The sequence below is a fragment of the Sander vitreus genome, chromosome 20, assembly GCF_031162955.1.
Source record: "Sander vitreus isolate 19-12246 chromosome 20, sanVit1, whole genome shotgun sequence".
NCBI lineage: Eukaryota > Metazoa > Chordata > Actinopteri > Perciformes > Percidae > Sander > Sander vitreus.
The window spans coordinates 19,986,881-20,011,407 of NC_135874.1; the positions used below are offsets into that span (position 1 = coordinate 19,986,881).

General features: G+C 44.2%; 1 protein-coding gene across 5 annotated transcripts in view; it reads right to left on the reverse strand.

Moving 5' to 3' along the window:
* Positions 1–4,247: 4,247 nt before the first annotated feature.
* Positions 4,248–24,527, reverse strand: part of runx3 (RUNX family transcription factor 3) — a 47,713-nt gene continuing 27,433 nt past the window's right edge. For 2 of the 5 annotated variants that reach the window (XM_078277211.1, XM_078277212.1), the window contains 3 exons: positions 17,348–17,494; positions 11,344–11,418; positions 4,248–6,544 (listed from right to left, as the gene is read on the reverse strand). In XM_078277211.1, coding sequence (XP_078133337.1) covers positions 6,063–6,544; positions 11,344–11,418; positions 17,348–17,494 — 704 coding nt within the window. In that variant the 3' untranslated portion in view covers positions 4,248–6,062. The remainder of the gene's footprint in view (positions 6,545–11,343; positions 11,419–17,347; positions 17,495–24,527) is intronic. The other 3 variants (XM_078277214.1, XM_078277213.1, XM_078277215.1) reach the window with 3 other exon arrangements.

Genomic DNA, 24,527 nt, shown 5'->3' on the forward strand with positions numbered 1-24,527 from the left:
TCTGAACATCTTAATTGCAGTATTTTCCAAAAATAGAAATTAGTTTGTTGGGTGAATGTTTTTGAAAAATAAATGATTTTATGATTTCAAGACATTTCTTGAAATAGGTAAAGGTACATTCCTTTCAGAAATGATCACTGTTTTCAAGGAAAACAACATTTTAACTTAATATTTATGGCTTCAACTAACAATTGTTTTCATGTTTCATATATTCTAATTTTTGTCATTTAATCTGTGAAATATTTTGTTGATTATTGGATTTATTGTTTGGTCTATATAATGTCAGAAAATAGTGAAAAATGCCCATCGACATTTCTTCAAATCAAGGTAACATCTTAAAACAGTCCAAATCTTGGCGATATTCCCATAACTTCCTATTAGACAAATAAGAACTGCAAATCCTATCAGCAGAGAAGCTAAAGAACGGGAGAATGTTTGCTTGAAAAATGATTTTGGACAGGTAACTAATTATCAAAATAGTTGCCAATTAATTTTTTGTCAATTGATGAATCTATTTGATCATTTGTTCTGTTAATCTTAAACTTTTTAGAGTGGTCTTGCGGTGCTGCTGATAAAACATCCCTAAATTTAGAGTAGTTCTTACTTTTTTCTCAGATGAGAGTCTAAACATTTAGGAATCGCACAACTAATCTTTCTCACACACGGTGATGACCTTGAAGTTATGGTGGCATCACTCTAGATCGCCCCGATAGTGAGACTGTTTCTGCATGTGCCTCTTTGTAGGCTTTCAGTGATCCTCTGGGTCTGAGCGGGAACAGAGTCCTGGCCCCGTGGAGAGGTGCTCCACTGTGGGAACTGGGAGCTGCCTGGTGTATCGTAACGCAGAGTGGTCTCTGTAGACCCGACATGGATGAGAAACTACCTTTACTGGGATCCCTCTGAACCAGGAGAACCCTCTTTCTCTCTCTCTCTTCGTCTCTCCCTCCATATCCCGCTCCCTGTCAGCGAGGCAGCACTAGTCATCAGTGTGAGAACTGTTGCATCACAGCTCTCGTGGTTTCTTAGCCCCTGGCCCCTGTGTTTCTTGGTCAATCTGTGGGAATCCTGATTTTGGACGGCAGCCTCTGTTCCCACCACCAGTCGGGTTAGAAAATAGACTTCTGGTCGTGTACCAGGCACCCAAACCAAGCCAGTTCTAGCCCGCTCCTTCTCACGGGTTTGGGGGAGGAGAGGTCAGCGGCTGCAGAATAGGGCCTAATGGGTTTCGTATGCAGGTACCGCAGAAGCGACACGGGATACTGTGTTCATGAGAAATGAGAGGGTTTAAACGATTCTGTGCTCTTTCCAAAACACTCCCTCTCTCTGCTCTCTCTTTCTGCTTTTCTCCTGCACCTCTTCCTCTGTCTCTCTCATTTAAATTTATAAATAGCGCTTTAATCTTTCTCATCTTTCTGATTAATCGAAGATAAGCTCGTGTGAAGGACAAGGCTCGATTTTGTTAGAAGACAAAATCAAAAGACGTGCTGTTCACCAGAACACATGATTGACTTGCCAAAGTATTTTTTCCTCAATGATTCTCATTGTTTTAGGGTTTCTTTCCTGTGACGTTCACAATCATGCCTCCAGTTGTCTTTATATTTCATCCACTTAAAAGCAATTTTCTATGTCGTCTTATAAAGCAATTCATCATGCCTTTGACTACAATTGCATCCAGACAAGCAGCCTCATCCAGGCAAACGTTTCCCCTCTTTCCTGGAGTGTTTCAATTTTCGGAAGAAGAACAGTGTAGCGGGAACAGAGAGAAAGTTGAAAAAAGCAGCTCGGCTCATGTACGTCCATGACAAAGACGGAGCCAGATGAGAGCTCCTCTGCTCCCCACATGTGGACGAGAGAGACGTGTGTGTGTGTGTGTGTGTGTGTGTGTGTGTGTGTGTGTGTGAAGACAGCTGGAAAATTCCCCTGAGCCCAGTCTAATTGAAAGCTTATCATCTTCTCTTTGTGCTTCCTGAGCGGTGGGGGATCAGCAGGGAGCGACGCAGAGAGCAACTCTGTGATGAGACCTGGAGGAAATAGTTGGGAATGTTTAAGACACTGCAGATCTGTCATACACTCGCACTGTGAAGTGGAGCTCAGGCTGTCTGGGTGGAGGGTGGTGTGAGACCTGTCAGCAGGGGATTGAGCGTGAGGGAGTTTCTTGTGAGTGTGTTTGGGAAATGCTTTGAGTGTGCAGAGTTAATTGAATACAGTGTGTATCAAGACTGCGTGTGTGCGTCCTGAGGCTTTGCTGTTCTGCCAACACCGCCCCCATAGAAGGCTTGACACAGACACAGCAGAAGCCATACAGAAGGAAAGAAAGGATTGAAGTGAATAAGAAGAAAGGATAAAAGAGGAACATGTATAGATACACTACAGGAGTGTATAAACAGGAAAAAATAAGACTAATTTGAAGATGGAAAAACAAAGCATTTAGAAGTGAAAGCCCTTTCATAGTACATCAACGGGTGGCATTAGTTTAAGAGGGAGGAACTGTGGGTATTGTATTTCAGGTTAACCACATGAGACATTTGAAATCAGACCACCCGACAAGGTAGCATCTCAAGTGTTTAATCTTGTGGCTCTGCTTCAAATGGGCCAAGCAGATGCCATCAGCGCCGCACAAATTAACAACCACATAGTTGGTAAAAAAGACGGCCGACATTCCAAACTTCTCCTGTATTGTTTTTTAACAAGTGACAACTTGCCGACGTGCGCTAACATGGAGGCTGCCAGGGCGGTGTTGGATTCCTGAGCTCCGCTTCATTTATGCTCTGGGTACCGCTGTGTTGACAGCTGAGGCATTTTCAAACCCCTGAGAAGTGTGGGTAGTTGCCAGCGAGAGTGTCACTAATGGAATAGAATGAGGATAATTATTAAAAGGGAGTTATTGGGAACGAGCTGCCAATGAACTGCCAGGGTTATGAGATTGAGACAGTGGCCTGTATGGCATTTACTGTCTGAAGCTCAAGTAAGAAGAACAGAATTTGTTGGATCAGAATGTGCTGGCATGAAATTGGGTCCCATGAACGTTTTATGGATCTTTTTTTCTCTGCTCATTTGTCAGCTGATGTGATGGTGTCTGGGTTTCTGTAGGTGAATTATACCCTGGGCCTCCACATTTAATGTTTTCACTCTCAACACCCCCATATATAAAGCTATATGATTTTTCTCAAGAGGGCAGGTGGTGGCTTTGTTAAGCTGAAAGAAATATGTTGTCATAACTCTCTCCTGGAGTTCCTTTTTAATTATTGATTATTTTTTTTCAAGTCATGTTTTATTAAATAAACAGCAGCTTTCAAGACAGAAGTGAGACATGTTTTTTTTAATTAAAATGATTAAAAACTACATTATCCGCAAACTTTACAAGCACTCAATATGGAAGCATTAACGATATTATTACATACATAGATGGGATTCTTAAATTAACATATCAGTTTCAGATGTACATGCTTTGAGCATAAAGAGAAATGAAAGGAGCAAAGATGAATTAACATTTTGGTATATGAAAAGAAAAAGGGGCTTGTAAAAAAAAAAAAAAAAAAGTAACTGTTCTCTTTAATCAAATATACAATCAAATAGAACTCAATTGTATATTTTTGGCTTCCTAGTTTTGCATAAAAAATGAGATCAGGGATCAATCAAGACATCCTTTCCTATCATCCTAACAGTATTACAGGCAATTGTGAAGATCTTTGGTTTTTGTTTAAGGAACCACACAAATAAAAGTACACGTGGTTTCTCTAGCTGCATGATTTTTGCCCATAATACTGTATAAAAGCTCCAGAGGAGAGAGCAGGGAAATTATTCCTCTAAATCAAAAGGAGATAGGAATGAGACATTGTTACTGATTTAAAAAGAAAAAAAAGAGGAACAAGGCAGAAGGTCTTTATGCGAGATCTACAAAACACCTTGCATATCATATTTTTACCTGAGCTGCAGATGCAAGCCTTTTTGGATCACTATTCACTTTTGAAATTAAATCTCACTTTTGTAGCAACTAAATCCCTTCCAGAGTCATGGATGCTTCCCTCTTTTTCTAGTAGATATTAGACACCTGATACCTGCTGTAAATGTCTTTACACCGCTCCTACCCCAGATCTGTGCAGGCGTATGAATTATTGGCAGAGCCATGAGCGCCTGGCACCGATGATCAGTAAATTAGACCAAAAAAGACAGAATCTGGGCCATAAAGGCTTCAAAGCACTCACTGATTATACAGAACAAAGGGACCTGTGCACAACAAGGGAAGGTTTCTTTTTTTTTTTGCATAACTGCCCTTGGTGTTGGTAAGAAGATACCACTCCACTCTGACCCCACCTTCTCCTTCTATCCCTTTATCCTCACACTCTTCCTCCCCCAGGGATATAGGGCTCACATGTGTAACTGCTGGGGAGAAGCCCTCTGGACAGGGGGAATGTGCACACACACCTGTGTTGCAGGAATGTGTGTGTGTGTGTGTGTGTGTGTGTGTGTGTGTGTGTGTGTGTGTGTGTGTCTAATCATGACATCACTAATTACTTGGCAAATGATTTGTTTAAAAGGACACTTTAAGTGTGTGTAGCAAATACATGTTAAGGAATAATTAATATTTAGTTAGGCAGAGTTTCAGATATTTGTAAATACATAACCAAAAAAAAGAGAAATGAAAATTCAAACATAGTGCAAAAATTAAGCGAATGGCTTATTTAGCGCAGGAAGGCAATTTGGAAATTGTTTAGAGGATTATGGCTCTAGATACACCATCTCACTAACAGAATCTGTCGGGCGTGGTTCATAAGGAGTAAAGGTTTTTAGTGCATCAAAGCTTCATTGGAAGACAAAATAATTACATTAAAGGTTTTTTTTTTTTTATAATTTAGTAGCAATATATTACACAAATTCCAAATTTATACTTAACAACAAAATAAGGCATATATACTGTATATATATAAAAAAGGAAAGGAAGAGAGAAATGCTTAGGGATTTTGGGTATATGCGCACATTTCCTCACAATTTGGCTCAAATAAATATTGAAAGTAAACTGTGTCATCAAGTTCAAAAATACTAGAATAGGAGGGGTCTTTTTCTTCCATAAAAGGGCTTGGATAAGAAATGTAAGGAAAATGTAAAGAGTAGGCGCCAACAGGATTTAAATATTCCTGCAGAAAAAATAAACCAATAAACACCCCTCTGCATTAGTCTTTTACATTCCTCAAAATAGCCATTGTCCTGATGAAACTCGATACACTGATGACAGAGAATTCATTTCTTAAACGTGAGTTCTGACAGAAAAAAATGCTTTTCTTTTTAAGATGCAGCGATTGCGTTGAAAAACATCCTACGCATACTGTAGCACCAAAGGCTGTGTCCATTTGGATAATAAATTAGGCAATAAGGTACTGCATAAGTACATGTAACAGCCCTGGATCCAACTGAAGATGTTTTCATAACTGACACAATATTTTCGCTATATTCAACTTTTACAGAAATATAAAGCTTAAAAGGGCCGATTGCTACAGCAGTGCAGCCATGCCTGGAAGGATGTCGAAGTCACTCGGGAAGCAAACAGCCAGTCCAACTGCTGGTCTTCATCGACCAAATGAGTTGGATCAGTCTGAACAGTCTGTTTGATGATTGTCTTTCTGTTTTTTTCAGTTCATCAGCTGTACTGATTGATACCTCCATTGTCTTTTTGTTCTTTTGTCTTTTCACGAGTATCTGGCAAATGATCCTGAAACATTACTGTGGCTTCCCTGGTTTTACCCTCACGTCTATTTACAGCTTGAGCTGAACACCTTCTCAACTTCTATGGCTTTTATAGTCATTTTTAAGAGTATATGATTTAGCACAGTGCAGGAGTTTACTCAAAATGTACTACTAAATACATGTAAGTCTTGAGAGAGTTGGTAAAACAGAGAAAGCCTTTAAAGCGAGTGCTGGAGAAATTAAAGACAAACATGCAGCATTTCTCTTTTTTTTCTTCTTTTTTTTTTTGCTTTCAGTGTTCATCTTTTTTTTGTCATCATCCTCTTTACTTTTCCTCCCTCACTTCTCCTGCAGCTTCTGATTGTCTAGCTGTCTGTCAGTCAGTAAGGCCTCCAGACGGACTCATCCAAACGGCCTGAGGCGCTCATGGCAGTGGGGGAGTTGCTGTGGCTGCCGTCGGCCTCCACGCCCTCGCTCTGGTTGTTCAGACCCGGGTTCATCAGGCTGTTGGTCCCTCCGGTGCCCGTGGCCCCCGAGCAGGACAGCAGGCGGGTTGGGGAGCGCTCACCCCCGGTGTTCCCCGGCGCCACCATGGAGAACTGGTAGGATCCAGAGCCTGTGCCATAATACAGGTAGGAGTTGGACTGGAAGTTCTGACTTTGGTTGTTTGAGTAAGGTGGCGGCAGGTAGGTGTGGTATCTAGAAGAGGCTGACATGCTGAGGCCGCTGATGCCAGTGCTGGAGGTGTTGGTGGAGTAGGGGAAGGCCCCAGGGTAGTGCATGCGGGGGTCTGAGAAGCGAGGGTCAGTCAGCGGCGACAGAGACGGGAAGGTGGTCCTCTGGTTGAAGAGATCTGGGGTCCCTGTTGGCAGAAACAAAGAGACAAAAAAGATGGAAAGAGTCAACAAACATTCGGCACAAATGAAAACTGCTGTTGTGATTATAAAACAAGGGGCTCATAGATTTTCTCGTTTTCTATTCTAAAAAATAACCCCCATCTCCAGAACACTCTCCAAATCATCCAAATTCTGATCTCAGATTTCTTGCGATATGTCTGTCCATGGAAGTAATGAACTGAGACATTTTTTTTGCTTAATATCATCAAGCACTGACAGCACATCTTCCCACAGCACCATGTTTGCAAGACTGAATTTATGAAAAGGCCCCCTCGCCACCGCCCTCCTACCACTCCTTCAAAAGGAGAGCAACATACTGTATTCTGTCTTTCTCAGAGCAATGAAAAGAGGCATTGTCAGCTTGTTGCGCTGTTGTGCTACTCATAAATCATAGTTAGAGGCAGACGGTCACAATCGGAGACAGACAGCGAGACAGAGAAGGAAAAAGTAAAGAGGGAAGGAAGAGAAAAAAGAGAATGCTTTCCACGTGAATATCCTCTAAGCTAAAATGTATCACAGTCCAGGACCTGTCAGAGTTAACTGCTAAGTGTAATCTAACAGGTAACAGAGCGCTGTGAACCTAGCTGTTAGGGCTTCAATTTCACTGCACACTTTATAATTTACTCAGCTGACAAAAGGGGGAAATAAATTTTGCTTGAGGGTTTGACTTGGCAGTTTGCTTCTCTGAGATTAGGGGCCACTACTGTCACAATCTTTTAGTTCCTTGACTCAAACACCATATTGCCCCGTCTTACTTAACTGAGGAGTATTATTGGCTGATCTTACATCCTGAGCTTCGGATATGAACCCATTCACAGTTCTGCAGTTGGGTAAGACTTCTGAACGCTGCCTGCTGCCACCTACTGTAGTATTTGGTTTTGGACCCTGGTGCAGGAACAAATATGTTCCATAGTTCTGCTGTATTATGTAAGTTACTGTAGAAGGTGTTGTATCAGTTTTATGCAATGTTTAGTAAACCTCTGTTGTTTTTACCTCTCCTGCCGATTTCTCAGGTCAGTGTGTATTTTTTCATGAAAAAGCAACTGTCACACATCAGCATCATAAAGTAGCTGTTGTGGTCCACAAACACTGCATTATAATTCTCATTTAGAGGCGTGAATTAAGTCTTGCCTGACAAGTTAGGCATGTTGTGTCCTTGTGCTCATGACACTAGTATTATTTTAAGGAAAGTAAGGTAAGGCCGAAATACTGTACACTGTAAACGCCCTTAACCTGGTTGTACGAGACAATGACGAGGCAGAGTTCCTCATACCTGATGTCAACATACACATGCTCCTTCCACACCTACTGCTTGTGTACACACACACACACACACACACACACACACACACACACACACCTCCGTGGTTATTTGTTTGTCCGAATGTGGCTTTCATGGGTCCAATGTGCCCACATGACTGCAAGTGTAAAATGTGGATTGGATGGCAGAGAAAAGAGAGCTTGTATTCGTGAAATAGCAAGAGCTTGCACGCCATAGCCCTGAGGGGGGAGAATGCCAAAGTTGCGTGCCACAGTCTTGTTGAAATGTCTTTTCCCTATGTCTGGAGAACTGGGTCCATTTTCAGCTTCAAAAAAATCTGTTCCTTTGCTATTTCCATGGCCCCTTCTATACTTTTTATTTTTTTCAACAACACACTTCTGCAGTTGAATTTCCTCTTATTTTTGGGATGAGGGAGTTTGGTGGTGGTGGGGGGGCTGTTTCTTTTTCCAGAGTCTACCAGACATCGGAGTCGGGCTCCATATCTGATTTCACGCAAGGAAAATCCGAGCCTTCAGCTGCTGTTGATTCGGGGTGAAGTGGAGTCGGTCCACTAATTCCTACCGGACTCCCAAAAAGTCTCTCTCTCTCTCTCTCTCTCTCTCTCTCTCTCTCTCTCTCTCTCTCTCTCTGTGTCCCTTCATCTCTCTCCTCTCTGAGCTAAATTTAGGCTTCAAGGTGAAGCTGGGGAGGGGATGTGTGGCATGGGGGACTTGATGGCTCTTGCTGCTGCGGCCCACCCCGCACATGATCTCCATTTAATTGAAAAAAAAAAAGAGTCGGTGGAAACGTGTTAGCTAAACTGCGGTGGGGATTGACTCCTGTGTTCTGTCAAGGGAAACTAGTCTGGACACTTATCACAACACCTTAATGGGCTTGTGCAGTATCAGGCACTTGGCTCTGAGCCAGGACGAGCCTGCTACCACCTTAAACTCTCTACAGCACAGTAGCTCCCTCTAGGGGGGAGGGCTGAACAAACTGTTTTGTAATTGAGAAGCAAAGTTGTGCAGTCTGCTTTTTCTCTTTCTTAACCATGTTGCATACCTACTGCATCCCCACCCTCCCCCACCCAGCCAGTAAGTACAGGCTTCGCTGTTGTGGCTGTGGTAACAGTGGTGTATCTTTGGCAGAGAGGGTCTTCCTAACTGAGCCTGGTAGAAGTTGCCTGTAACCTCTGCGGCCCAAAACCACATATGATCTCCATTAGGCTCATCTGAAACGTGTTGACTAAATTGCAGGGACAGGAGAGGGGATGGACCCCAGAGGGCTAGCTGGCACAGTCTGCTGTCTGTGATGTTCCCAGTCTATGAAGCTGGGAATCAGGGTTTTTATAGAGAACATAGTGTTCCAGTGCTTTCCTCCTCTAGCTCTCCAGCATAGCGCCACGCACTTATTTAATTTTGCCACACCAAGGGTGGAGTTGTGCTCCTCCTTTCTGCTTAGCTCAAGAAGTCCACTAGTCCACAGTCAAGCGTGTAACCCAGATATGACCGGAGGTTTGCCTCATTTGCGTATGGGAGAAACTGATTTTGGTTGTTAATATAAGGCGCAAGTTTGAGGTGGTCATGGCTGTGTGTGTAATTGTGCGCGGAGATATGTGTGTGTATACGTGTGTCCGCATGTGGCGGAGCTGGCGATGGGGAGATGCAAATACAGGTGCTCACCTGTGAAATGTTTACTCAGGCTTGATGCAAACTGTGACGGCCAGCGCCCAGGGAATGGTGTCTCAGGCAAATAAGTGGAGGGACGGAAACGAGAGAGAGAGAGAAAACCCCAGACTGGTCCAGCTACACACACTGCGCTGTGCAGTGAGATTGTTTTCCTCATATGATCCGGGAAAGAAACACTGCAGCTCCTTTCAGAGGTAGAGAGCATCTGTTTGATGTATTGACTGGTTTGGGTGGTATTGTTGATAACAAGGTGATGATGACGCAACATAATGCTAGGGCAGAGCTGCCGTGCAGGCCAAAGAATAGGAGACACAAATGAACACAAATGATCTCCAGGTGTTTTTTTAGGCACCAAGGCTTTGGGGCCGGAGCATCATGTTGAATGCAAATGATAATCACCTCTGTACTGTGGCACCATGGTCAACAGCCCCAAAGCCTCATTCATGTTAGGCACTTTATCATGTGAGCACAGAGGACTTTGCATGTTGCCAACTTGTGACATGCAATACAAGCAAGGGTAAAGGACGTTTGTGATTGCAAAAAAAACTGCAATTTTCCTAATGCATCAACAAACAAGGTGACATGATTAAATTTTTTGTTTGTTAAATAAATCCTTTTCTGTGAGAGATATGATACGTCCCTGCAAAGCCACTGACGTGATGTGTGTTTTGCTGACCCTCGTCCATGTATACTGTTATTGTAAGGATGAAATATATTTGAATACAAGTAGCATCATCATTTATTATACTTTCTTACATACTCTTTACTGTCTGGATGTCCTGGCCTTTCAAGTATAGGCTGTAATGCCTCAAAATGCTTTTACTAACCATCGCTGTCGATCACATTTTTTACACCATCATGAATGCGTTGCTGTGCACTGAATCTCTGGCTAGAAAATGCCACGTACAAGCAGTAACACATGTAAATATGTAATTTCCCGGTCTCAATACTTCCTGGCTTCAGGCGTTGTCTTCTTTCTACTAAACTGTAGAAAAGAGAGCAAGATCACTGAGTCAAATCTTAAAGTCTTTTTATTCTTTTCTTTAGTGTGTCTGAATGTGTCCTCAGCACAGTGTGAGTGGATGATTCAGCATGTCTGGTGTGGTGTCGCAGTTTCTGGGTAGGAGATAGATAGGAGACTGAGGGGTCTGTTAGACAGCAGCAAAGACCCACATCCTCAAGAAACAAATTAAAGAAAGTGGGAGGGAGAGGAAGAAGAAGGCAGGCAGGTTGGTGGCGTTCTAGGAATGTTCTGGGTGTAGTACTGGCCCTACGGGCAAAACGAAACAGACTCCAAAATGGTCACAACGAATGGCATACCCTGTTATGCCCGCTTTTCCTCTTCAGTATTGTTAGTTTTAATTTGAAAGGCTGTCGCAATGTCTAATTAAAGTAAATTAGTTCGGAAGTCTTCAGTATGTTCTGAAATGTTGTTAAAGATGTACTATTTGAAAGGTGTGAACACTTTGGCAGTCCATAATGCCTCCATTATCTCCTCTATATTTTTTGCGCCTATTTGCCCACACTTAGTAATTAAGGCCATTGACTACTAGTGACCTCACCCCTCATTCTGCTTGTTGATTGCGGCGCACATGATGATTATTTCTTAGCAGCTAACAAATACCCTTCAAAACAATTTTCTCAATAACACCGAAAAGCACAGCTATGCACATGTACACACTTTTTTGAGGTCAAACTGGAAAAGCCGAGCTTTATGTGAGGAAAAGTTAAAAGAAAGAGTAGCCAAAAGCATAGTTATACAGACATCTATGGCATAGTAAAAACAGTTAGGAAGCAGGGCATTGCAGTGTCTCACCTGGCCATGGTCTCAGGTCCTCCTCCACCTTGCATGTCTTCAGAGTGGGGGTGTCCATCTGCTCCTGCCACAGGGCTGGTGTAACACACAATAAGACCAATAGGTGAGAACTAGGGTCTGCTTATCAGAAATAAGTCAGTGAAGGAATTCTGTTTGTGCAGGGATGCTAAAATTGAGTATTTTGTGGAACACAGATAAATGTTTGGGTTGTATTTGTGTACAGGGTGAGGAAGGCACTGCCTGCGCCATAGAAATTTAAAGCATGATCCAGAAAACCTCTTCATGACAGACTTGTTAAAACTGTCTTGACATCTGGCGGTTTGGAGACGTGTCTTCCTGTCACAGGTTCGCCTCTGCTGACTGAGCAGGGAAGATTGGGAAGAGGAGGGGTGGTTTTCTCACCAGAGTGAGACCAGTCTTGGAAAAACATGCTTGATGGGTGCATGGGAGATATTTTTGGGTCTTTCAGGCGAGACACTGGAGGGACAGCGGAGACCTGTGAAGTGCAGGACACTCGCTAGCCTGTCCAGCCAAGCTGTCAGGATGCGCGGGAAAGGATCGAGGACCTACTGGCCCAATGCGTGGGACCTTGCTTCACACTGAACGGCCACACCGCACCAGGGCTAACACAAGCGGGGGCTGTTTGCTCTAGGTCTGAGACAGGGCCGTTGTTACAAGACAACTAGCACGGAGCTCTGTGGACATGGGCAGTCCCAGCACATTGGTTGTCAGAGGTGTAGTCTACAAGCCTCTGAACAGCATATTGTAAAAAATGTACATGTAAGACAGAAACATGCATACAATTTTTTTCTCATGGTGCTCTACTTAAAATGACTGCAGCAGTCAGCCATGTGGTATCACTATGACTCTGCCCTCCGCTGTTGAGATACCGTGTGGTATCACTATGACTCTGCCCTCCGCTGTTGAGATACCGAAATATAGTAAACTCCTAACCTCCTGTAGTGGCAATTAGGATGGAGAAGGATGCCAGCAGCAGAGGGGATGGGGGGGGGGGTGGTTATGGGCTGTTCACCTATAGCCACACTGGGCTCAGCATGTGTAAGATCTGTGCTTCCCCTGGAGCTCCTCCACTTCCTTTGCAAAGGCCCAAATCAGCACTCAGTCACCGAGAGGTCCCGCACTATACCTCACAATGGCAAATTCTTACACATAAATGGCCTTATTCAGAAAGGCTTGCAAGCAGCTGGTGCGATTCGCTCAAGAAAATAAACATTTCCTTCAAATATTTTGATTGGCCAGCAGACAACGTCAATACCAGAGGCACAGATTACCCCTGTTAATAAGAGGACCAACCCCCTGGGCGGAGCTGAGGAGTGGGGAGGGGTGGCGCTGGAGTGGGAAGAAGAGCCCACTGCGTCACTAATAAGTAGCTTTGGGGTAGTGCCAGTGTAGTTTTGCAGAGGACACAAATAAACACATGCACTGCTTTTGAAGTGCCTGAAAAGACGATTGAGCCAAAATGGTGTCCATCCTCATGACTCCGGATCCAGCAACGCCTCTGAGACATGTAATGCGCCTGCCGTAATGAAGCGTGTCATTGAGACACAGTGAATGCCGACCCTTGTTGCTGGCTTCCTGTTTCGCTTAGGCCTTAGGCGTCGCAACGGGGAGAGAATGTGAGAGAGCAAGCAAGAGAGAAAGAAAGACGCCAGCGAGGGAAGGAGAGAGAAAGAGAGCGTGTTAGAGAGGGGAGGAACACGGCCTTGGCTCAGCTATGTGGGACATTTGATATGTCTTTTGAGCCCTCACTTATAACGTGAGCAAAAACAAACACATGGGCTGAAAAATCCTACGCTCTCTTTGAGAGCTCGTCGTCCTCCCACCCTTCCCCTCTCCCCAGACTCAATAGAGACTGTTCATGGCACACATGTAGTTTCTGTAATTGCTGAAATGTAAAACTCAGCCTGACTCTGATGTGAAATTATAACTTACACAAACAGTTGAGTCTGGTAAAAAACAACTTGCTCTCACTTCTCTTTTTCTTTCTTTTCTTTTTTTCACCAAAGAGGTGGCTTCAAAAGATTCTTTTTTTTTTGTTGAAGAACAAAAACATTTTCAGTTTGAATTATTCATCTCAGGGTCACAAAAAGAGAGTAACCACAAGTGAAGCTTTCAGGCACCATAACAAATAAACTCTGTGACGGCCATTGACATATTATGTAAATAGTGGAGTGCAGAAGTAAAACAGAGTGTCTAAAGGACTGGTCCTGATTCCTGCTCGTATTGGCCTCAGAGGGCCAGCTTCCTGCTTGGGTTTGGCAGAAATCAGCATGAAACCCAACTAGTGTGACGGCTATACTCTAAAGTCCACACCACAGCTACCTGACGGCGCTAATTTCCTGTCTCGCTCTCGCTTGTAATTGGCTGATCATGTCTTTCTGGATGTGTGAATTACTGAGAGCCTCTCGGGCCGCGGCAGTAGCAGAGTGCCGCCTCGAACCTGGGGGGGCCGACCAGCTTGTTTATGTGGTGTAAACAGTGTGGTCACTGTGGACGAGGCAGGAGGGGCACGGCTGCATCGGGCTGGTCCTCCATCAAACAGGACTTTCTCAAGTGAAGTCCAGTACTAGAGGCCACAGCATGAACATACTGAACAAGAGGGCCAAAGCACAGCTGCAGCAGATGTGTGCCAGTTGTGCAGGAGGAAGCCAGAGGTACCAACATTTGTGGAAGTGTCATTAATAGAAAGTAACTAGAACTTTCAGGATAAATGCCAAGGAGTACATTCCAAAAATGAAATCTGTAATATATTATTTCGGCAAGATTCTACTGACCTTTTTTAATAACATCACCACATGGGTCACACATCAGACAAACAGACAGGCAGACAGACAGACAGAGACACACACACACACACACACACACACACACACTTATGGGCCCTCATCAAAGCAAGCACTTGACTTGATGGCGGAACGTTATGCTAGTATCAGATATTCATCTTCAGAGAGGAACACACAGGTGTTGGAACAAATAACATGTTAAATGATACCACCTCAAAAGTGCCAGGACTTTTTTTGGATGATTAAATTGCTGCTGTATTTCTTTTTTCCCCTCTCTCACTGTTAAAACACATTTAAGTTAAAAGAGCCGCTTTCGTCTCGGCTGTCTGTTAGAGGTTGTGCCAGGGGCTTGTTGAGTTTTGTCTGCATTTTAAATGGAACAAGGTAAAATTGGAATCTGTTTTCTACTTTGAGGAAAATCTAATTTTCTATCATCGGTTTGCTTTTCTTAAGAGTGTGTCTAAAGAACTGTGTATATATTATAAATGCAGTGTCACATTGACATGTTAAAGGATTAACTACATTCTGTATCAGAGGTAGAAAAAAAACTGCCACCCACAGACACATAGTATACACATGTACCTCACTTGAGGTTTTGCAAACCAGAATAACAATTTAGTACTTGATTGTCTAAGTGTCAGATTTGCTTGAATGCACTAGATGAACCACGCATTTTCAACCACACACTCCCTCCGCCCTTGCTGAGAATCATTCCACATGTCTAGCAGGCTTACCTGTGGCAACAGAAGAACGAAAACAAGCAGCGAATGCAGCGTCTGCCAGCGTGCAGGAATCCTGTCACTGCATGCACTGTAATGAGCTCTTAATTACCCTGTCTGTCTGGGGCACTAGCGAAGAAACTTGCAACACTAGCAAACTCTGTGTGTGTGTGTGTGTGTGTGTGTGTGTTGTATTTTGTATTTTCAATGTGGCTATGGTGCAATCGTCTGTGTGTGTGTGTGTGTGATTTAAGAATCCAGAGTAGCATTGAGCAGATGTCTGGAGACACCTCCTGTTGACAAGAAAACTGAGACAGTATTTCATTGCTCAGACAACAATATGAAGCAAGGAGGCTTTAGGAGGAGATGACACTGTATTTTCTTATGTAGCTGTCTTCAAGGGGAAAAACGCAAGGTTCCAGCCCCGGATAATGGAAAACATCTTTTGTAACGGCGAGGCGGGAATCCATTTAATTATAACGTGTTGACGCGCGATCTATCACCCGGCAATTCTCAAACAAACAGGCCCCTGGATTTAAAGTATCTGCAGAATACAACAGTGTCTGGCAGTGCTGCCAAAAGCAGAGACATGTGTGCTGTTGATATGTAAACACCTCCCTGTCTCTCTGAATGGGATTTATTACAACAAGTCTATTTTTGTTTGAGCTTTGCTTGTAATACTGCGGTGTTGTTGTCTGTGCATGATTCCTACACATAACGGGAGCGCTGTGTGTGATGTGTGCCGAGACATACGTTTCCAGTCTGCTGCTCAGATGCTCCAACAGATAGACGAGGTGGGAGGGAGAAGGGCCCTTCCCTCTGTTATTTAATTATTTTACCACTCTTGCCCTGCAGTATGCCGTCATGATGGTAATACCACAGATTAAGGTGTGTGGTTTTTACAGCCCTTCCCCTCGTCTGTCTCACTCACACAGTTCTTATAGATGGCCTCCAGTCACTGGCAGCTGTAACGCGGAGCTCAAGGCCTTTACCGTCTCTGGCGGTTCCAACTGATGTTAATGTGTTGTGTCTGCTCACGGTATATGTACTGTACATGTGTGTGTTGCAACAGCACTTTGAAGCCTGGCAAGCCTATGACGCTCTAATTCCTGCCCTAATCCCGTGCGAGGCAGACGAGAGCAGAGCAAAGAGCTCCTCTTCGTCTTCTGTCTGGACCAAGTCTGCACACCTCTCCCTGCCGACCGGAGTGCTCTTCCCCCCCTATATATTCAAGTCAGCCCTCAGAAACTTGAAGCTCCCAGTATAAGCTTAGCTGCAGGGGGCTTTTTATTGGCAGACAGCCTACAGAGCTCACTCCAAACTCTAACCCATCCGAAAATTATCATCACAGTGGCTGTATTGTGTTAAAGCTCAACAGTGTTTATTTTCAGCGTAACCAGTCGGTGGTGTTTCTAAAATGGCTGACATGTTTTCTCCTCGGTACAGGCCGTGCGAGGGAACAAAATCAATATCAACAGTAAGTAAGGGCATGGGGGAGCAGGGCAAAAGACCCTAGTGTTCTCCACAGTCAGCTGTTAGATAGGCCCATACTGGTGACTCAGCGCTGGCTAAGCTAAGCACAAGGCCAAACACCGGTGTACGGCTGTACACACTGATAGAGTTCCACCCACACATGGCCCAGAGCTCCCACACAAGCAACATGCAGATACAAAGGTAATGAGATTCATTAGTTAGCATGAGAACTAGAGAGTGGGTGGGAGAGGAGGTGTGTGTGTGTGTGTGTGTGTGTGTGTGTGTGTGTGTAGTCTGTATGCTTCCAGACATGGCATCCTGTTAAGATGTTCTGACATATGACAGAGAGTGAACACTCATCCTCACTCCAACCATCACCCACACAGCTGTCCACAGCACACAAACACACACACACACACACACAAATTAAACAACCCCCTCCCCTCCATCGCACCACCTCAGTCTGAGTCTCAGCCCCCCACCCCCGCACATTCGACCATCCTGAGAGTGACGTGATTGCCAAGGTAGCGGGCGGCTGTTACATTCCTGAGGCTGTAGTCTGCGGTGTGCGGAGGCCAGCTTCGGCACCCAGGCCAAGCTCGGTTGGCAGCACCCGCCATGCCACCTGGCCGCAGACTCAAACCTGCACACTGTGGGGCCCGGACCCACCAACGCAGGGCATCCGGGGACAGAAATGACATGAGCTTCCCCTCCGACGGCCAACACATTTAACAGCTCCCAGATCAGTGGAACAGAATTCGAAAGCCCCCCGTGGAGAAAACGCACATAAAGGACTCTTGGCTTAATTGTATGCTGGGTGGACTGCATGTACTGTGTTGATATGTAATAGATTTGATGATTACTTACCATCCGGCCAAATAAAACAAAGATATGTTTGTTTTATTGAAGGAGTTTTTTACTTCTAAGTAATGGCGATTAATGTGAGCTGATATTAGTGTGTTATGGGGATGTTGGTAGGTTGTGGTTGTATGTATCAGTGGTCCTCACCTTGTGTGGTGCTTAGGTGGGTTTGGTGGATGGGGCGGGGATTATTGTTCACTGGGCCTATCCGCATAGACCGCTGGTAGCGCTCGATCTCTGACAGCCTGTCCGAGAACTGCATCTTCTGGGTGTCTTCTATCTTCACTCTGTGCCCTGAAACAGCGACATTAGAGGAGGACGGGTAAGAGAGAAATCAAGGACTTGCCAATTTAACACCTACACAACCAGGAAAATGGCACGTTATATTTCCAGAGTTGTACAAAAATAGCAAAAACAATAACAAGAGTCCTGTTGGAAAACCTTTCCTCCTCCCAAATGTCTTAATGAAGCCGGGCAGTTTGACATGTCCTGGCAAAAAAACAAAAACTTCTCTTTGCCTGTCTAAACTGTAATTAGTGTAAAATTGACTTGGACTGTGAAGACCATCAATATCCTTCATTGTAATTCACAAACACTTACACAGGATGAAATTATATAAATGGGGGGGCATTGCCACTGTCAGACACTGTTTTCAGCTTGCAAATACAAAAATATTATTAGAATGTTAGCAGACCTTGACATACATTGGCTAGACACTAAGTGTTACCCAAGCTGCACCTGCTGCCGCGTCATCTGCAGATAACGGTAGCGTAAGTGGTTGAAAATAATTGCTTGAGGAATGCAGTTTTCCCTGAACCTAAAGTCTAAGAAATAATAAACTATGAATTGTGACATTATGCACTTCTATGAACTGCTGAAGCTAAGTGATCTTTATTTTGCCATCCTGCTTTAGAAAAAACAAGAGAGTGAGTAGATCTGTCCCCCCATAACCACCCCTCTCTCTCTCACGCACAGAAACACAAACTCAGGTCTGACTGACTGACACAGCACTTAGTCAGAAAGAAACACCCAGACAAGGCTACCAGACCATATAGTCATCAGTGTTAAACTTAACAGATAAAGAAAGAGACAGACAGAGAGCTTTTTGTAGGTGTGTTTGTGTGTGTAGGTGCGTAGGTGTGTAAGTGCAGGATGTGAGAATTAACTCAGAAAAAGTGAAGCATATCTGCTGCATCTCTTTTTGCCCATGCCTGGAGAACTAACCAACACACTTAGCGCCCTTATCACTTTGATGTCCCGTTCAGGGAGATGGTAAGAAGAAAAAAACCATCTGAACATGCCTTTTATGTAGACACACGCGTACGCAGACATGTATAAATACACATGTTCACACACACACACACACACACACACACACACACACACACACACACACACACACACACACACACATACGTGCACATGCTCTACATGTGAACACACCTTAAATGTCAGACGTGAGTCCGGATGAGGGCTATGCCTCTAATGGGAGGAAGAGATTTTAATGTAACTATCAATGCACCAAAACTGTGTGTGAACCAGCATGTATACATTCTGTGGTTTTCTCCCTGGCATCTCTACAGAGTAGCCTAATGTGAAGTAATGGCTGGATTTGAATATTTTATCACTATATAAAGGGGGCAAGGCAGACGGACCAATATGGATTTTGCCCGTCCTTTTCTCTCCACATGGGCAATATATCTTCCCTCGGAGGCTGACCCATGGGTAAAGTTTCCTCTCGTTTACCGCTCTGTCCATTTGTTTGTGCCCACCACCTCCCCTCCATCCTCTCTTTACGAACTATATAGAAATATCTAGCGTCGACAGCCACAACACACATGCATACAGATACACAAAGGGTTTGCGCATTGATGCACAGACACAATGTCTAAACGCAGGCAGCCACTGATACAAAGAGCAGCACAGAATGGTACTTTTTTTATTCACACCCACTGATCAACGGATCTGTTGCACTTTATGAGTCAGTGTGTGAGAAAGACTCAGTCATGACTAATCTGTCTGACCAGAGACAGCAATTCTGTTGCTGCTCCCCAGCTGTTTGTTTTCCCTAGCATTTGGATGTTGGATGCCGAAGGAAAGGACGGAGTGTGTGATTCCATCCACTGGCCCACCGGCTCCGTGCCGTTACTCAGGAACATGGGTGGACACACGCAGACACACACTCTGTAATATCTTTTTTATTCACACTCTTATGTGGTCAGTCTGCCTTCTCTTTAAACTGTGATGGAAGGAATGAAGGCTTGCGTTCTCACTCTTTTTCTCTCACTCTCTCACTCGCTCTCTCTCTCTCACACACACACACACACACACACACACAGCGCCAGGTCCAGGCTCTATCGCCCACATAGACACTGTGGCTACTGTCTGTTCCAGGCCAGAGCAGGGGCGGCCAGGGGAAGCAGCCCTCCAAATATAGCCCCTATATGTGTCCTTGTGTAGTTATTAAGAGATTTACACCACCTCAAAAGGCTGAGGTCAGGGAAATGATACATCCCACCGCTGTCTGGTTGGGGAAAAAAAGTCAGACTGCAGGGGGAAAAAAATATAATTGGTCAGTTTTTCTGCGGCCAGTGGTGGTCCAAGATGAATTGGCTGGCTCTTTAGGGATGAAAGTGATCATTCAGCTGCCCACAAACACACGTACACACACTCAAGCCTAGCTTTGGATCCCGCGGCCCAGTTCCAGTTGGCAGGGACACACTGCGTTTGGCGACACAGCTTCCATTGGGGGGTTTAGTGGGCTGTGAGAGGGTGAGTTTTGGGGGGGAGTGGAGGCTTCATTACAGGGTTTCTGCGGGGTCTTAAAAAGTCTAAAATTTAAAAATCTAAATTTTAGGCCTTAAAAAGTCTTAACTTCGCTGAAGAATTGTGTTCTAGGTCTTAAATAATTTTAAACAGGTCTTAATTTTCCTACGTCCATGCAACGCTACCTTATGCTCTTTTAAAAAAATTGTTTTTATTCTGTGGTGTTGTAGTTCTTTCTTTCGCTAGTCCAAATATAATTTCGCTGTATTACGACTATAAAACTGATTTTGTTCTTCAGGTATGGGGAAGTGCAAGCTTAGCAATACTTTAGCGAAAAACTGAATTTAGGGCTTAGTTGATGTTGTGATCAAGGTCTTACATTTCATTCATAATGGTCTTAAAAAGGTCTTAAAATGTCTTAAATTTGACTTGGTGAAACCTGCAGAAACTCTGCATTAGAACGAGGGCTGGAGTTCATTAACGCAGGGGCCCACAGTTGCTGTTAACACCAATAATCAACAGGAGGTGGCTTTCTTTTCCCCTTCTCCTCTTTTTTTTCTCTTCTGCCTTTGTCTCTTGGATACTATAAATATACAGGAGGGCGGCACACTCACACATACTTCCTCTCATCTTTAAGACACATTTTGATTTTTAACTGTAGCTACTAAAGAATAAAACTTTTCTTTACCTTTTAATTTGTATCTGTGTGCATTTTGTAAGGCAGTTTTGTCTTTTAAACCTTTGTGACTGCCATAGGGATTGTGATAAGATTCCATAGTTCCCTCTCCACTCTATGTGCATTCCATGAAGTTAAGAGGCTTGCTATGCTTAACAATACTGAATGAAAGGGCAACTATTTAATCGTTATTATTTTCATTTTTCGTAATAAAAAGGATTGTTTAATTATTTTTCTGGACTTCGCGCATACGGGAGATCTTTGAATTACTTGGTTGTTTTCATTACCCAATACTGAAAGTGATTTTAAGAAATGAATCACGTGGCAGTCATCCTATAAACTTTTTCCCTCTGTATTATTCCCCTGCACATTGACTCTTAATTAAAGAAAACAGCGTTATTCACTGTAGACAAGTTTTTTCCCCCGACTATCTAAATCATTACAGTCTCTGCAAGATATCACCAAAGACACTCAACCTGTATATTCCAGTTAAACCTTGTGTTAATGCGCTCTCTTTGGCCAGTTGACCCTGCCTGTAGCCACAGTGTGTCTGCTCCGACCGCCAACATTTGACTGCAGGTCCGGGGGCCAGAGGGGTGCCAGCGCTCCACACCAGCCCCATTTCAGAGGGGTTTCTGTGGTTGGATGAATATTTAATGTGTCAGGGTGCACTTAGGAGAGAATGCCCTTGTTTTTCTCTCTATGATATCATAACCACAAGATAGAGCTGGGAGATGGGGGCCAATGCACACATGAGGCCTAAACAGCAGTGCTCAATAAGCACCCAGAGCTGAAATGGATGCTAAAGGTTGTAGATTTACTAGCCTCCTCTCAGAGTAGCGGCCGCATCATCTGAAAGCATTATGGAAGTCTATGAAGAACAAATAAAATGCTTGATATAAAATTTCTGGTATTAACGATGCACTGAAAGGCGATGGCTGTGTTTTAGAGAAATGGGTGTGCCGTTCTCAGAACCCGCTTTGTTTTGTGTGTGTGTGTCTTTATTTCCTGATAGTTTCATCTTTGCTGTAGAACAACTTGAAATGTTGCTTTGCTCCTTTGCCCTTGTGCTTTGAAGCACATGCAGATAGATTCAAGTGTAAGTGATGTGAATAGTGCAAAGCTATTTTTCATGAGATTGCAACCGGTGCTCTAAGACCAGATCACATGACCAGCAAACTCCACCGAGTCTTGCCCAGCCTTCCCTCCACAAACCCCATATCAGTTCAACACAGAGACAGTGTTTGCTCAGTAAGGTGACAGCCAGGCCTTAAACACCGACGCCACAGCTGAATGATCACCCAATACGACCCGTTTCCTTCCTTCATCCCCCACTTTTTCTCTGCTTCTCCTCTCTTTCTCTCTGTCTGTCTCGTGTCTCCATTGAAAGAAAGAAACATATGTTCCCGTCCAAAGGGAGACACATTAAACACAAGCTCTTTTTAGTAAAGGGCTGGGCGCTTTTTCAGGGGCAGAGTGAAACTCTATCTGGACGGCAAAGGGCAATACGTGCCTTGGCCCCGGCCCAGGTCTGCACTGAATATATTTGAAGTGTAAATATTTGTATTCAACATATAAATGGACTTGATAGGCCCTTGATAACAGACTAGAATTGATTTGCAGTGCATGTATCTCACTTAACACTGAAAACTATGTCTGGATTGTAAGGTCTATGTAAGTATGCTATAGGATTACATACAAGAATGCCTGGGCAGTGTGAGAAGCATGTGTGAGTCCAATATAAAGGCTACTACGATAGACTTTGATAGCAGCTTTCTGTAGGTTATCCCGTTTGAATGACCTTTTCTGTTGTTGTTGATGAGTCAAATCAATAGTAACGCAACTTAAAATGCATCTAGCTTCCCTCTTGGGTATGCCCATGCTTTACATGCTGAAAGCGTTGAAAAGATGTGAACACAAGAGCAGCGTCCTTATCTAACTTTTGAATCCCAACAGTGCGATGTGGGGCGACAGTTGAACATATGTTGCAGCGAGGCCTACTTGCCTGCGAGCAAACTTCCGTTTGCCCTCAACAGACACTGGGGACGTTTCAACATCTGTTGAGCAAAGACTACACCTGTCTTCCTCTTCCTCCTCGCTAGCAGACCTGAACCCCCAACGTTTTTGTTCCCACCCTGTTTCTTTCCGCCACTCTGTCTTATACTTCCCTTTTCGTTCTATTAGTGGCAGCTCAAAAAGCATCTCTGCAGAAGGGTGTTTGGCACTGTGTTTCCCAAGGCCACCAATCACACAGTTGGGTATTTACAGTGGGACGAATCAAAGTTCTTGTTTTGAGGCTGACCCTGAAGGATGTGGGTTTTACCCTTGGCTGGTGATTGTGGCTGTCTGGTCTGGGCCTAAATGAGTCGATGCTAGCCACACGCAGACGTAACACTACTATACGCTCATTTACATAACATACTTGTAACACTTTCAGTATGAATGCACTAAGTTTTACGACTATATAATTACCATGGATTAAATGCACAGACTGTTTATTTCCCGGGACATAAACTGGGTGTGAGTTTAAGTCTGTGCCATAAACAGGAGGTCAGCAAAGGTTTTGGCATTCTTTTATCAGAAGTTCAACCTCTCTGACCACAGCTGGGTGATCGTCGGTCCCTTAGGCAGATGCATCAGTCTCTCTCTGGGGACATCGGCAGTGTGAAAATTCCCCTCGCAAGTCTGAAAACAAGCTGCCTCACAGCGGAAGTTGCTACATGAGACTGTTTGAGCAAAGAGCACAGCCTTCCTTTTCTGATAAGGGGATAAAGCTCTTTGTGTGTGTGTGTGTGTGTGTGTGTGTGTGTGTTGAACAGAAGCAGTACCACACAAGGACAGCCCTACAGCGAGGCAGGTTGAGGCAGGCAAAGAGAATGAAGGGGTGTCAAAATAAGGTCCAATGCACCCGGATTCTCTGACAATACAACAAGGCCCATAGCACATTGAGAGCAATCATCCCTCTTTTGTCCCTCCATTCCATGTATGTGTGTGTGTGTGTGTCTAACTGTCTTCTACTCAGGGGCTGAGGCGTGTTGGTGTTGATAGGAGAGTGGCTGTTTTTCAGGCCGTTTTGACAGTGTGCCTGCAGATTTCATAGATTTCCCAGTGCTGCTGCTGCTGCTGCTCTGGCCTTGTCTAGCACAGAAGGCCTATTTGGCTCCGGTGACAAATCATATTAAAGCAATAAGCTGCTTTGAGTGTGTTATTTTAGCTCTAATGGTGAATGGGGTTGTTGTGTGTGTGTGTGTGTGTGTGTGTGTGTGTGTGTGTGTGTGTGTGTGTGTGTGCGTGTTTGTGAGTACGTGGTAGTCAGGTTGTTCGAAGCAGCGAGGTGGAGGGAAAGGTGGGGGCCTTGCAAGACTGTGGGAAAGGAAAGCAAGCTGCCGTTGTCACATACATCAATGCAACGCCAGCAGATGTGTCAAGCGGCTTCGTGTTCACACCTTTGTGCATACTAGTTCGCACACAATAATATGCAACAAGTGTGCATTTGCCCATAAACATGCACCCAGTGCCGCAGAATGAGAGCTGATATTCCAGGTGGGTCAAAGTAAATGTGTAAAATGTCAAATGCCACTGTGTAGGCATGCACATACTTCACTTTCAGTACTTTCTCTGAGGTTATCATGTTAGTGGACTGCTGCAGCCGTGTTGAGGTTACAAAGATTGACCTCTTCTTTTCTGTGATGTTTCCAAGGCTTCCCTCTGTGTTTACCCAGAGGATTACAACTTTCTCCGCTCCTGGAAGCAAAGGAAAGATGTCGCTACACCTATTATTTGCTCACTGTTCCTAACCATTAAGGCCTGAAGAAATAAATATTCCAAACCGCAGGGTGGTGGTACACAGCGTATTTTCCAGTAACCGGCAGGTGCCTTCTTCCC